The sequence below is a fragment of the Coenobita brevimanus genome, chromosome 72 (assembly GCF_032717465.1).
Source record: "Coenobita brevimanus isolate Jiangsu-jjx chromosome 72, ASM3271746v2, whole genome shotgun sequence".
Taxonomy (NCBI): domain Eukaryota; kingdom Metazoa; phylum Arthropoda; class Malacostraca; order Decapoda; family Coenobitidae; genus Coenobita; species Coenobita brevimanus.
In genome coordinates, this window is record NC_137025.1 from 41,300,882 (window position 1) to 41,316,462 (window position 15,581).

The 15,581-nt window shown below is 44.0% G+C and overlaps 2 protein-coding genes and 1 pseudogene across 2 annotated transcripts in view; 2 read left to right on the forward strand and 1 right to left on the reverse strand.

Moving 5' to 3' along the window:
- The window catches only part of TfIIFalpha (transcription factor IIFalpha), a 95,658-nt gene extending 93,062 nt beyond the window's left edge, over positions 1-2,596 (reverse strand). Inside the window, exon 1 of the mRNA XM_080278225.1 lies at positions 2,469-2,596. Coding sequence (XP_080134351.1) covers positions 2,469-2,486 — 18 coding nt within the window. The 5' untranslated portion in view covers positions 2,487-2,596. The remainder of the gene's footprint in view (positions 1-2,468) is intronic.
- On the forward strand, positions 1,809-1,929 carry LOC145407299 (5S ribosomal RNA; annotated as a pseudogene).
- A 3,540-nt stretch (positions 2,597-6,136) lies between the features above and the next one.
- The window catches only part of LOC145407116 (BRCA1-A complex subunit Abraxas 1-like), a 28,933-nt gene continuing 19,488 nt past the window's right edge, over positions 6,137-15,581 (forward strand). The window contains exons 1-4 of the mRNA XM_080278135.1: positions 6,137-6,223; positions 7,850-7,940; positions 10,635-10,738; positions 14,969-15,168. Coding sequence (XP_080134261.1) covers positions 6,137-6,223; positions 7,850-7,940; positions 10,635-10,738; positions 14,969-15,168 — 482 coding nt within the window. The remainder of the gene's footprint in view (positions 6,224-7,849; positions 7,941-10,634; positions 10,739-14,968; positions 15,169-15,581) is intronic.

Genomic DNA, 15,581 nt, shown 5'->3' on the forward strand with positions numbered 1-15,581 from the left:
TTTGCCCTCTCATTCTCAACTGCTCCCACGCATATACTCCATCCATACTTCCACTCTCAGCTCTCCATTTAGTCACAGTTAATCCACATAGGGCCTATGTCCACTTTTGCATCCTCAAGCACCTGGACAATCTCTCTCTCTCTTTCACCTCATCACTTGCGCTCATTACATTCCATGCTGCAATCCATATCATGTACTTTGTCCAGTCGTTGGTCGTCACCTGTTGGTCCATCCTGATCCGAGGCTTCTAGTTCGTATTGTTACGTCCCTATCCCACACTGCCACAGGCTCCGACAGCAGTAGTACAGTAAGGAAGGATGTTGCCCAATGAGCTGTTCTTCCTAAAGATGGCCTTAAAGTGTACATCACAGAGCAGCACACAAGCATTGTAAATAAACACTGGCTTCTTAAGTTCACTGACTTTATTTTCCAGATAATTACACTTAATGCTTGCAACTACATTTCACTGTTTTCACAAGTACTGGAGATATACAATCCTCCCTAACTGCACTGACACTGAACTACACTCAAACTGAACTGAAACTGACCTAGTTCCTTCCCCATCCTTATACAGCCTTACATTACTCTCGAAGCTTCTACTATACCTGTGATCTAGCACCTACAGTTGCCACATCAGAGACACCCAAATATCCAGAGTTTTCTTACACTGCATAACACTCTAAAATCTTTAGCACACAAACTGAGATAAAATTAGATAATTTTAACAATCACATAAATAAACTATTATAGAAAAAAAGGACATAAAATTTAATACATAATCTTACAAAATAACTCCACTCACAAATAGCAAGCTACCTGGCAACTCTGACATGTAGTGGAAAAAAAATACGAGAAACGTTGGGAATAATCCAGCACTATGTAACTAGCAAATTCCGCGCCTCAACAGTATTTTTAGTAAACGGGGAGGGGCACTAACCTTCCGCCAACCCACTTGCTGACACGTAGGGAACACGTGTTGGTTGGTTATAAGGTTACTACCCAGCATATTTACAAGATTTCCTGGTTTACAGGAAATCAATTGGCTTGTCACTCAATGAAAAATTACTCTAAATTGAATTCCACTGCAACAGGTGAGTGGATGATGGACACCCCCACCAACCACACAATATAAAGACATTTTATGACGTGGGTTGTTGAATGAAATTCCAGATTCCATGGTTGCATCATTTTTGTTTTATTTATAAAGGCTCGAACATCTTGCAAGTGTCAGCCTTGGTCACCTGAAGGCAGCCTTCCATGTTCTTCAGTCTCTGGCAGTCTCCCTATTCAGCCCTTTATCCCTGATGTCACACTCTGTGACCTCGTCATAGGTCTTTTCGGTAAGCCTCTCGCAACCCTACCTCCGACGTTCACAACTCTCACTTTTGGACTCAACAGTCATCCCCCATCCTCTCCACATGCCCAAACCCTCTCAGCAAATTTTTGCAAGATGCCAATAGCTACACCCCCCAGGTAGTGCAATATATTTTTCTGGTAATTTTTGATGATCCTCTCAATCTACCCCTCCTCATCACAACACTAATTCACTCCAGTCCCATCCTTCCTCTCAACTCTTCAATCATAAACCTAGCCCTCCCAGGTCTCGCATTCAAGGACGCACTACACATCAACCTAATCATTGTCATTTGCGTACATTTGAGCCTATGGATAGCCCCTTCCTTTACTTCCCAGGTCTCATTACCATACAGCATTACACTCCTAACACATTCTTCACATAAATATCCCTTAGCAGGGAGGGGGAGCCCTCTCAATGTCAGAAGAGCAACAGCTCCTTGAACTTTTACCAAATGCACCTCACTCCCACGTTGAGTACACCGCTTCCCGTCCGATCAGCGAAGTTAAGCAACGTTGGGTCTGGTTAGTACTTGGATGGGTGACCGCCTGGGAACACCAGATGCTGTTGGCATCCCTACGTGTCAAGTGGGGTTGGTGGAGGATTAGTGCCCCTCCCTGTAAAACAATTAACTCTAAACCCTTGGCCACCCCGTTTGGGATACATGGCGTCTGGCAATGAATGAATGAATGACCTCACTCTAGCCACAGAGCTACCTCCAGCACAAATCCACCTGGTGGTCTGCACTGACTTAAAAAAAAAAAAAAATACTCAACAAACACAAGACGAAATTATTATTTGAAAATAATGGTTATTACTGATATGGAAAAATGGATTTACTTTCATACATAATTCTGTTGATTTTCAACACTAACATGATGCAGACCTCCATCATACAATTATACCACTGATCATTCCACGGAAATGGAGTGAATGACTGAAATATTTGCTAAGAAATATTGAGTACATACTGTATTCTGTATCACATTCTACCAGACCAAGGTTTTTCGTGTCAAGATTGTGGGCCATTTGGGGTAATTTACCACTGTTCCCCGACCCCTGGTTTATACCATAACTTTACTCAAACATTTCACAACCATACACAGGTACTAACCTGCGTGGTACCTGCCATCGTCCATAAACTCTCTGGTTTATTTCTTTTCTGCGAGAAAACGCTGAAGCCCACAACGATCCTTCCACTGAACAGCTGCCGCTCTCCCTCATCTCCACGAGGAAGCCATCTTGCCACTCTATACGCAGCCAAGCTTACTTCAAAAGCTGTTAAGAAATGTACTACGTCTACGGGTGTCATTTAGTGTCCATTTCGTGGCAGAGAACATTTTGCAAGAAACTTTAATTTGTTTAATAGTAAAAAACGATATGACCCCAGTACTTCGTTCGTTTAGGAAGCAATCGTATCGAATAGCCTCCACCCCCCAAAAGCGTAATATTTTATTTATTTTTGGGTGTATGTAGGTGAGGTGGAGGGGGGGAGAGGGAAGGGAAGACAGAGGATGAGGTGGAGGGATGAAGTTGAGAGGTGTATGAGGGAGGGGGGAGTGAGTTGATGGGAGGGCAGTCAAATGGTGGGTGGCAGCGACTTGGAGGCGTTTTGTCTGCGGCCACCCTTTGAGGGATTAGGGCGTCGGGCTATAGATAGATAGATAGATTTTTCAAAAATATATACATTCTCGCTGCTGTAATCCTCACGCCATATTGGGCTACTTTTCCCAGCTTTCACGGGTATTTGGGCTACTTTTATGGAGCGACAGCACTGACGACAATTTTCATGTGCAATAGGAATATAAAAACGGAAAAGCAAGTTATGGATACATGATAACATGCTGACACACACACACACACAGCTCTTAAACGCCTATACTGCAGCTGGGTTCCCTTTGTAGATCGGAGCTTAGTAACTAAGAGAGACACAGGGCACAAAAACTCAGGGCAGCATCCTTACTACGTACAGTATATTGGTAAATTCTAATGTGGAACAAGTAGATGCCACAGACAGGAATCTAGGCAATCATTTAACATGTACTGAGGTCGGGAGTAGTACCAGTGTCTCGCAGAATACCGTTTAGATAATAGTTCAAGATAAAAGTGTATAGTACAATGAACAGCACTTGAGGTGTTGGGCAGGTGAATCAGTCACTGTCACTTTGAGGGAAATTCACACTGTGACTGGAACAGGTAGCGTGGCTATAGGTCTTATGTCGCGGAAGTATTATATTACTAGAGCGGGGTTACACATTCACCCAGGTCACTGTAACCACTGTTCGGCTTCTCTGGCTCTATCATTGTTTCACTGTTGGTTTACACTGATGGAATTTGAGCTCAGTTTTCCTCTGGTATTTTAACACACGGACCGATGTTTTAGGTCACAGCTTCACGGTTGGTTTACACTTCCGGCACTGTATCACTGATAGAATTTGGGCCTAATCTCCCTCTAGTATTCTAACACACTGCCCAATGTCTGTCACTGTCTCAGTCACTGCACTTCCACTGTCACTCACGATCGGGACTGGGTAGGGTGGCGGCGTTGGCGGAGGGCAGCGGGAGATAGCTCACAGCCCGGCTCCTGAAGGGGGCTGAGATCCGCTAGGGGCCTCCGTATCCTGCGGTCACGGTATCACCCGTAGGGGCGTCCTTTCTCGTCCAGGGCTGCGTGCGGCGAAGGGCCCCGCACTGTCGGGGCTGGGAACTGGGGTCCGGCCCTCGGGACTGGGGCCGAAGAGTTTTCGGAAGCTCTCACCCAGGCGCCTGACGGAGGACGAGTGTCGTCTGCGTCGGGGTGGGGAGAGGTCTCGCCCGGGGGTCCTGGGGGCGGCCTTGGGGGCCAGTCGGCTGCGGTCTCCTGCTGTCGGGGACGCCGTCAGAAGTGGGCTGCGGCGTCGGCCTCCGTTGGAGTCAGTCAGGTAGGGTCCCGCTGGAGCCGGCTGCACAGAGAATGGCCCTGGAGATAGTACAGGGCCTCTCCACGGATCCTCGAGGCTGAGGCCTTCCTCCTGGAGGTTGCCTCGCTGGTGGTGGACAGTAGGGTCGTCTGTGCCCACGCCGGACGACAGGGCTGATGGCAGAACGCCCTCGCGTGGTGAAGTCACAGGAGGCGAGGGGATTTGGTGCTCCTCCCCAGTGCAGCTGCCGGCCGTCACTGGGTTCCCGTGGGCAACAAAATGAGGGCTGCTACCGGCCGTCCCTTCGTCATAGGCGCGGCTACCGGCCGTCGCCTGGGCCCGACTCCCTGATAGAGATGCAGGCGAAGTGCGGCTACTGGCCGTCACTTGCCTGTAGGTGCAGCTACCAGCCGTTGCCTGAGCCCTGTATAGAGGATGATGTGCCGACGAGGAGTGGCTGCAGGCCGTCTCCTGCCGACAGGCGCAGCTACTGGCCGTTGCCTATGTCCTGTCCTCTGAGGTAACTACAGGACAGGGAACCTACCCTTCTCTCCTCAGAGCAGCTACCGGCTGTCACTGGTTCCTGTAGGGGGGGTATAGCAGCACCTGATGGGGGAGCAGCTATCGGACGTCTCCTGCCGTGGGGTGCGGCTACAGGCCGTGGCCTTATAAGGGCACGGCTAATGGCCATTGCCTGATCCCGGCTACAGGCAGTGGCTCTTAAGGGGGAGTGGCTACCAGCCGTCTCCTGAAGGGCAGAGCGGCTATTGGCCGTCTCCTGAAGGCCTTCCGAGCAGCTACCGACCGTCTCTTGAAGGGCTGAGTGGCTACTGGTCGTCTCACAAAGGGCGCGGCTTCTGGCCGTCACTGGGGTGCTGCTTGGAGCTTAGGAAGTAGCTCCATCCCAATCCTGTCGAGGGTCAGCTCATCCACAAGGAAGTCTCCTTTTCCTGCCATGGTGGCGGCGGGCTAGTTCCGGGACATAGGGGCGCGCGGCCCGGGCGGACTTATGTCCCCGTCGCCCGGGGCGGGTCGCGCTCTGTCTGCCCTTCCATAGGCTCCTCCCGGGAGTGTCGTGCTGTCCAAGGCCTAAAGAATACAATCTTTAGGCCTTGGTGGTGCCCTCAGTCACTATTCCTGGCATTTTAATATATATATATATATATATATATATATATATATATATATATATATATATATATATATATATGTGTGTGTGTGTGTGTGTGTGTGTGTGTGTGTGTGTGTGTGTGTGTGCTGACGACAGGCTACAGTAACCAGCGTGACGTACCTGATAATCTGCGTCCCTTTTTGGCGATTACCTGTTGTGATTTTGTTCACTTGGTTCAACCTTTTGCGTTTATACTGTAGGTCGCGTGTGTGTTCTTACCTAATTGTTCTTACCTAATTGTATCTTTACAGGAATGAGTCAAGCTCGTACTGTCCCGTGTCTTAAACCATATTTATCGTACATATCCTTAAATTTGTGAATTGTGTGTGTGTGTGTGTGTGTGTGTCACTTGAGCCAGGCGACACCGGGATAGGAAATGAATGCAGCCACATTCAATTACGTCTATTCTATCAGCTGTTGTATATAATGGTCAACACCAAAGCATGTTTGAAACAGCTACAACCACTCCTTTCCTTTTGAATTTGGTGCCATTTTCCTGGTTTGTTATGATTTTACCTAATGTCCGATTCTCCGTGTCACGCTGCGTATTTCCGTTGATTAATATCCAAATAATATTTTTTCTTATATGTGAAGTTATGAACTATCGAGTATTTAGAGTCATTAGGAGAACTGGAATAAGTAATATCAATATATAATTGTTGATGTTTGCTTGCCACGGGTAAATGCAAGTAGCGAGACAGTGTGGGAGGAATGGCGGCTACGGGTGTGCTTGTCAGCTGTTCGGGTGCTGTCTTGTCTTCACTTCTTTATGAACAGCTGCGAAGGGGCCATGCCCAGGCATGTTTGACTTTTTTTTTCTTTAGTAAGGATTGTTTTGCACCCTCTGTCAGCTGCAATTTTTCAGTTGGACAGAATTCATCAGTGTAATATCTTCGACCAAAGGAGATTTCTTGACATTCGTTTATGGTCGACACATTCAGTGCTATCTTCTTGTTTACTGTATACATTTTTCCAGGGTAATAAAAATGTTTTACAGGCCTTTCACATGCCGTCACCACTGCCTAACTTTCATCATATAGTTGATCACATCACTCCAGTCACAGCCCAGTTAATGTCATCGGTCATTACTATGTCATCACTGTTCTTCCATGTGCCTTTCATGCACCACCAAGCGTACTTATTCCATGGTAAATTTTTGTCGCCGTGGTCACTTTCACTTTAGTGTAAATGCACATTCATCTCAATTCTTCTTTCCCCTTTCTCTCCCCCGTGCTCATTGCTACATTGTGTCTTTTTGTCCCATATAAAAGAGGTCACAAAACACCCCTAACCTGTAGCTTAACTACGGTATATTCTTAATCATCATAGTCTTATTTTGGAGAGAGAGAAATTCCTCATGTTGGACAGTTCATGACAGGAAATAATGTGGTGAATACCAGTCGTTGCCACTGTTGATGCAGTACAGTACTACTTAATAAGTTATAGTCATGCTTTTTTTTATTGAGGCCTTGTATGTTGGTGAATTCTTCAGCATGATTGGAGCTAATGAGACACAAAAGATGGATTTTTTTTTCTTTTTCTTTTTTTTTTTTTTATAGGCAAGCACAGTGTACAGTCTTGTGTGTTTTCTTTGAGTTCTTCTTATCAAGAGTGATGACTTTTCCCCACGCCATTTCCTTAGGAATGTAGTGTTCTAATAATAGAAATGTGTGTGTCTTGTCAGATTAGAGGTGTTTACTCCTCACTTGTTATACGAACCTAAAGGTTAGCTTCTTTTTTTCTTTTTTTCCAAATTGTAAAGAAAACAACCAAAGACTAAAAGTCTAAAAAATTTTGCTTTCTTGAGGAAATTGAACAAAGCAGCCAGAATCAAGAAAAGAGCCGTACGGTATATGGTGGGTCCCCCCCACAAGGGTGCTGTATTCCTCGCTGACAGATAAGGCATGTACAAAGCCAGCAGCTCCACAGGAGTAAAGAAAGTTCTGAGCCAGTTCAGTACACCCAAACTCTGGGAAGTACTGTGGAGTTTGCAAGAGAAGTTACATGGTGTTTTCACTATGTGTCTCAAGGAATGCTAGGGATATTGTGAAATTACTGAGTTGCATGTTGTTGAAAATATTGGACATTGCTTGTGGAAGAATATGGATTTGAGTTATTTATGTATCTTTTACACCAGTCAGAAATAATAGAAAATCAGAAACCAGGTATGCTATAGCTTCCTCCCAGGATTGTTGAAGTGACTGATAAGACTGATGCCTTGCGAAGTGGGTGAAAAAGTGAAAGGTGGAATCATCAGGATCTTGGTAGACAAGGCTAAATATTCTATCATGGTCAGTACTCTCAGGACTAAATACTGTAGCATTGTATCAGGTAAAATATTCTTCTGAATGACCTTGTGAATCTTAGGGAGCTCATGATAGGCATATAACAGTGGGTATTAACTGCTTATCTTTTTGTCACCAGGAGGGGTTTTTGCTCGGAGAAGTTGAGAGTCATATCAGTGAACACATTAGTGACTCACAGATCTGCAACGAGAAGACTGAGACAGTTATTAGTAAGTTATCAGCATCATCACTCACAAATGCTGTCAGTCCCTGCAGTCAGTCTATCTATATATCTATCTATTGCCAGACGCCTCAATCCCATTCAGGGTGGCCACAAACAAATCGCCTCCACGTCGCCCTGTCCCCTGCCATTTCACTGCCCTGCTCCCAACTCACACCCCCCTCTCTCATATACCTCTCCATCTCATCCTCGACCTCCCCCTCCCTCTCCCCCCCTCCACCTCGCTCACATACACTCTCTTCGTCAGTCTTTCACCCTCCATCCTCTCCACATGGCCCAACCACCTCAGTGTATTCCTCCTAACACTTCCTGTCACATCCACATCCACACCACAACACTCCTTTATATCCTCATTTGTCAGCCTGTCTCTCCACGTGACTCCACAGGTTCCTCTTAAATAACTCATTTCCACTGCTCTCACTCTTAACTTGTGCCCTTCCAACAACATCCAAGCTTAACTTCTGTACGTTAGAGTTGGTATCACAATACTGTCATGTAGTAACTTTTTCACTTCCATGCTCACCTCCCTGTTTCTTATCACTGCTTTCAAGGAACCAGCAACCTTTCTTCCCTGCTGTACCCTTTCAAGCACTTCACCCTCCAAACCTCCATCCTTACTCATCACACTCCCCAAGTACTTAAACGTGCTCAGTCTGATGATGCATTTTGTTTCAGTCTTGCTATCTCCAGATGATTTCATTCAGCGTAGAAGAGCCCTGTAGTAATGAATGGATTAATGAAAGCTGTATCTAGCTGTAACCCATTCAGTTTGAAATATTTTATATAAGGTGAATAAATGTGTGTGGGTGCAGCAAGAATATATATATGTTATTGTAGCAAAGAGAAAAAATTGTTTGATTTTTCAGGTTTGAATTATCACTGCAGTGCAGTATAATACTTTACAGTACAGTGTTTAGAATTGGTGGTAGGTGATAGTGACCATCATCCACTCACTTGATGTAGTGCTGCCTACTTCTTCCTTCACATTTATTGTTATTTTTTTATGTCTGCCTTCCACTCTTCCTACTTCTCTGATCTTTCCCATCACTTTTTATTACTCTTCATTCCTTTTCAGGTGCCTTTACATTGAATGACAAGTTTAATGGTTTCCTGTAAGGCAGGAAACCATTTACAGAGCTGGTTGGTAACCATATAACCAATTCATAAGTGTTCCCTACATGTTAGCAAGTGGGTTGGCAGAGGGTTAGTACCCCTGTCAATAAAACAACTACCTCAAAGACAAACGGCCACCCCTCGTGGGATTATGGCGTTTGGCTGTAGATAGGTAAATACATTAGATTTAAATGGAATCAACACTTTCACAAATAGTGGATGCACATTAAGTTTTATTCTGGTTTCTTTAGGATAATTTTGCAGTTTTCAGTAGGAATGCTGTGTTAGTGAAAGGGTTAAGAGTCTCTTACTGTATTTTGTTTTAATGAAAGACTTAAGAGTCTCATGCACTGAACAGTATGTAATTAAAGCTGTTTCCAGCTGTAGATTTTTGACAGTAGTTTGTGCTCTAGATATGTGTACTACAGAATAATGTATATAGTACAGGAGTTACACTGCTATTTTTTCTTGCTGTCTTAACCCCTAGGGGTCAGGCATTGTTCATAAAATTGATCATCAGGAGCGGGCATTTTTTGCAAAAAATAGATGATATTTCAAAAATTGCTCCTATGAAAACCATTAAACCTATCATAAAAATCTTGACATGCAGCAGTGACCAACTCTTTAGCTTTAAAATGAGTGGTGTTCCAATGCCCTACTATTATATATTGTAGAGCAATGGCTGAGAATGTAAGAGTGTCTAAACATTCAGGAACGGGTACTGACGTCCCCATGACACATGTTCCAGAATGGTGACCGACCTTCAGGGGTTAACCTTCAGGGGTTAAGTCATTATTGACTTCCTTTCCTTTCCATTATATCTTAATCATGTAAAGCTGACCGGAACCAAGTATGATATAAGTTAGAAATTAATCAAATTATGTTTCTTTGAAGTAAATTAGTCATTCATTATGTTTATTTGAAGTACTGTACCATTTATACAGTACACTGAACTGATAGAATAGTGTACTTTATATTCTTAAAAACAGTCCAGTTACATAACCCCTCAGTGGCCATGGGTTCAGAAATTTGTGGGCTTGCCTGGCCCCAGGACATTTTTCAGAGTTCAAAAATTGATTTCTTTTTCTTACAGGCTTGAAGGGAATCATCTGGCACACCTGGCAATATGTTTTTTTAGCCTCCTAAACTCATCCTGATTTGCTATGATTTGCAGAAGATGTAAAATTCACGTGCATTGGTCATTAACATGTAAACAATATGGGCGAAAACATCCGAGAAAAAGTGACCGCCTGAGTGCTTGGGATGGTAGAGTAGGGTCGTTTAAACATACCAGTGACTTTTGTTCCCCTCCCATAATTGTTTGCAATTTTCCATAGCTCACGCTAATTCAACGTCACTGGCACGTTCATAGTAAAGCAGCGCTCGACGCTAGTGGCCATTTAGGGGTTAAACAACTGTTTTCTTTATTTTCTGTGAAGATAACGTAAAGATAGCAAAATACAACGCATATTGTATGGGCAGGTGTTTCTGCATTAGAGTCATACTTGTGAAGATAATTGTTTCTCTGTGCATCCAGTTGTGTTCCTTAATGGTTTGAATATCATTACAGATTTGTCATCCTTCTTGCCCTGCACTGGCCTTGGTAGCTTTTACTCTGGTGCTGGAACTCTCAACCAGGACAAGCTGTCACAGTATGTGGGGTCAAATTACAAGGTACAGCACATAGTGACTCACCTCAGAACTGTGTATCAGTTGTTATGGATAACACTTTATAGCTTAACATTGGATATTACAGTATTTAGGGAAGAGTATATACAGTAATAAGAGATCCTTTGTATGAGAATGTTTATGTATATATGTGTGAAGTAACCGGTAGTTTATTTTTATTTTTTTTTTTATTTGTGGTAGGTGGGGGTGCCCATCCTCCGCTCACTAAGTGTGGTATTGCCTTATGGTCTGTACACTGAGTGACAAGGCAAATGGTTTCCTGTTCCCAGGGAACCATTTACTATGCTGGATGGTTACCATGTAACCGGGGTTTTTGTATGGGTTAAGTGTCCCCAAGATTCCCCTATCTAAAATCACTAAATCATGGCAGATGTTTCAGAGAGCCTGGGAGGGTCCAACACTTACCCAGGACCCCAACCAAATGGGCAGATTTGCATGACTGTGTGAAATGTGAGAGGTGTGAATGAAGAGAGCAAGAGGGTGGAAGTGGTGAATGTGTTCAAGAGTGTGAGAAATGCCATGATAGCATTATGTAAAATGAAGATGAAAGGGTGTGAAGTGGAGGAGAGGGAGGGTGTAAAATGTGTAAGATCGGGCATGAATGAGAGGAAGATGCAAGGAAGGAGTTGCTTTGTTGATGAATGAAGTGTGGCAGACTGGAATGAGAGACTACAAATGTATGTCAAGTTCAAGTTTGAGAAGGTGACCGTGACAGTGATTGTAGCGTATGCACTTTGTGATGACAGGAGTGAGACAGAGGAAGACAAGTTTTGGGATGAGGTGGTTGAAATAGTAGGAGAAATGCCCAGGACTTGTAAAGTGTTTGTAATGGGTGACATGAATGAGGGAGTAGGCACTGGTCCTGTGATTGATATAATGAGTAATAATGGAGTACGAGGAGAGAATGAAAGACGTGTCAGGAAAGGAGGTTGTGCATTTGTAATTCTTATTTCAAACACAAAGATGCATATAAATATACATGGTATAGAGGGAAAGGAGATCGTTTTAAAAGGAGTCTGATTGATTACATGCTCATAGAGAAATCGATGCTGGGAAGTGTTGCAGATACAAGAGCAGTGAGAGGATGATGGGGAGGTTTATCAGATCGTGTGATTGTGGTATGCGAGGTAAAGCTGTGAGGTGTGAGGTGGACCAAGAGAGAGAGAGAGGAGCAGTCAGGGAGTGAGGCTGAAAGTCGGGAAGCTGAGGATCAAAGAAATGGCAGATGAGTACAGGGTTAAAGTAGGGGAGGAGATAGCATCAGTGAATTGGGATGATATGGATCAGAACAGCTTGTAGAATGCATATAGGGATTGCTTAATTAGGAATGCTAAAGTGGTGCATGGCGTGGCAAGAGTAACAACAAAGAAGAAAGGAACGGCATGGTGGGATGAAAAGGTTAAGAGAGCAGTGGAGGAAAAGAGGAAGAAGTGGCTGGAGTGGTTACAGGACAGGGGTTCTTATGAAGCATGTAAAGAGATTAGTGAAGAAGAAAGAGGAGGTAAATGATGATCTAGGAAGAAAAATGAATGCAAATTACTCTAAAAATAGGAAATTATTCTGAAAAGAGGTGTGGAAATGCAGAAGTCTATTTGTCTATTGCCAGACGCCTCAATCCTGTAAGGAGTGGCTACAGACAAATCGCCTCCATGTCTCCCTGTCTAACGCATTTCACTGCCCTGCTCCCAGCTCACACTCTCCTCTCTCATATACAGTACCTCTCCATTCCATCCCTCCATCTCATCCTTGGCCTTCCCCTTCCTCTCCCTCCCTCCTCTTCACTCGAATACACCCTCCTCGCCAGTCTCTCGCACTCCATCCTTTCCACATGGCCAAACCACCTCAGCATATTTCTCCTAACACTTTTATCACATCTACAACCACACCACACTGCTCCTTCACTTCCTTGTTTGTCAGTCTTTCTCTTCATGTAAATCTACATGCTCCTGTCAGATAACTTATTTCCACTGCTCTCATTCTTGACTTGTGTCCTTCCAACAAGGTCCAAGCTTCCATAGTTGGTATCACAGCACTATCATGCTCACTGTGCTCACTTCCCTGTTCCTTATTACTGCTTTCAAAGAACCAGCAACCTTTCTTCCCTGTTGTACCCTTTCAAGCACTTTACCCTCTAAACTTCCATCCTTACACATCACACTACCCAAGTACTTGAATGCACTCACATTTTCCATTTCCTCCTCTTTGAGCCTCACTGTACACTTAGTGACTTCATAACTTTACTCCTCCCTGGATTCGCCTTTAGATTCCGTTTCTTACACACACTCCTAAACTCATTCACTAAGCCTTGCAGCTCCCCTTCATCTTCACTTAGCAACACAGTATCATGTGCAAACAACAGTGCAGGGAGTTTCCAAACACTATCTATCTATCTATAGCCCGACGCCCTAATCTTGCAGAGAGTGGCTGCAGACAAAACGCCTCCAAGTCGCTCTGTCTCCCACCATTTGACTGCCCTCCTGCCAACTCACTCCTCCCTCCCTCATATACCTCTCATCTCCATCCCTCCACCTCATCCTTGGTCTTCCCCTCCCTCTCCCTCCCTCCACTTCACCCACATACACGCTCTTAGTCAGTCTTTCATTTTCCATTCTCTCCACATGTCCAGACTACCTCGGTGTATTTCTCCTAATTTTCTCAACCACATCCACATCCACCCCACAATGCTTCTTCACTTCTTCATTTGTCAACCTGTCCCTCCATGTCACTCCACATGTTCATTTCAAGTAACTCATTTCCACTGCTCTCAGTCTTGACTTGTTCCCCTCTAGCAAGGTCCATGCCTTGCTTCCGTACATCAGGGTAGGTATCACAATTCTATCATGCAGTGACTTCTTAACTTCCACATTCACCTGCCTCTCTTATTAGGGTCACTTCAGCATCCATTGCCCTACCTTGTATCTCTTTTATAACCCCATCTTTATTCAGATTGAATAACCATGGGGACATGACACATACCTGTTTCAGTCCAACATTCAGATAGAAAAAGTCAATCCGTTCACTATCCACACGCACTGTAGCCTTAGCACCTTCATTCATGCTATTCACGGCATTCAACAACTTCCTGTTTACTCCATATATCCTAAATTCTTTCCACATTCCTTGTCTGTACATCCAGTGATAATGCTCTCTCCAAATTGATGAAGGCCGCCTACAAATTCTTTCCCTTCTCTAGAAACATTTCCAACTTTTCCACTAAAGACCTAAGAATGAATGTCTGATCTGCACAACCTCCTCCCTTCCTAACCTCCCTGTTCTTCTCTAATTACTTTGTTATTTCCCTAACTCTGTCAATAAGTATCGTACCATGTACTTTCCTTATTACACTGAAAAGACAAATGCCCCTATGATTACGACAGTTCCTCTTGCTTCTTAACTTCCATGCTTCTCACAGTTTCATCTTGAATACCAGAATCATATGATCAGATGTACCTCTGTAGTGTTCTTACAGTCCTCAGAACACTCTCATCCATCTTTCTCTTTGCCACCACGTAATCAGTCAGGTTTCTTTGCTTTTTCATCAGTCTGTAACATGTGCTGCATTTTTGTGTACTTCTTTGTGTTTGAAATACGAATTGCTAATGCATCCCCTCTATCCTACCACATGTTTTTCAGTTGTTATTCGTTATCATTCTCTCTTGACTCTCCATAACTTCCTATTACATCATTCAGTGGGCCTGTCTTAGCTCTCCCATTCAGTTTTTTTTTTTTTTTTTATCACAAGCACCCTTCAGTATAGCTCAGAAGCATCTACCCTATCAGACTGTCTAGCTGATCTCTGAATCTATCCTTTATCATTACATGGTGCACACTGATACTCAAGGATCAGCTCCGCTTTCATCCTCTCTGGCACAAATTTGACATACATACCCCTGAGGTTGGCATACAATATTGATAATCTTTCATCCCTCATTGCCATTCATTGTTCACCAGCAAAGCAACTCCCATGCTATTCCATCCCACATGCTTGTGCCTCACCTTTCTGCACATTTCATAGCTTCATATTCATTCACTTCCCTCCCTTTTATCATTATCTTACATAATCATAGTTAATGCTGTTGTCATATATTGCATCCTTATACAGTACATTCACACCTATAATATTCCACACAGCTATACAAGCATGCATAATTTCCAGGGAAGGCACAAGACCCAGTTCCTAGATGTTTTTTTGCTTATGTGATTGTACCCGCGCAGCGTGTGATGGGGTGGTATAGGTGCCGAGGCTGCAGCTGTGAGGATGTGTACCTGCGTGAGACCCTGGTACACCGGCAGTTAGAAGCAGCAATGGCACCTCACACTGGTGGTCACTTCCTTTTGGCCCTCCTGTCATCACGTCTGTCTCCTGACCCAGCCACTGTCACCACCACACACAAGTTTTTAATGTTACGTAACAAGTAAGTATGGTAGAGGTGTCTAGTCTAGATGTATCTGGTTTGATTACAGTATGAAAAGCAAGACCACAGGTTGTTCCAATATATATAAAGATACACACATGTATAAATATAGTATCTATATACAGTATATATAAATACATACACAGTAAAACATCACTGTAACTGACTAATTGGGACCCAAGCCATTCCGATAAAAGCGACATCCGGACTTCCCTCTTCTAACCCGGACTTTTTCCGACGTGTCAGACATTAGTCCAGATCACACCAACTTCATTCTTTCATTAGCGCTGTTGCTTCATTACTTGTTATCCGACTCACGTCTAGCAATCTACATCCTCAAGATCCAGACCCACTCCAGTGTCCATCCAACACCCATCTTTAGGGTCACCCAACCACCCAATGCCCATCCAACG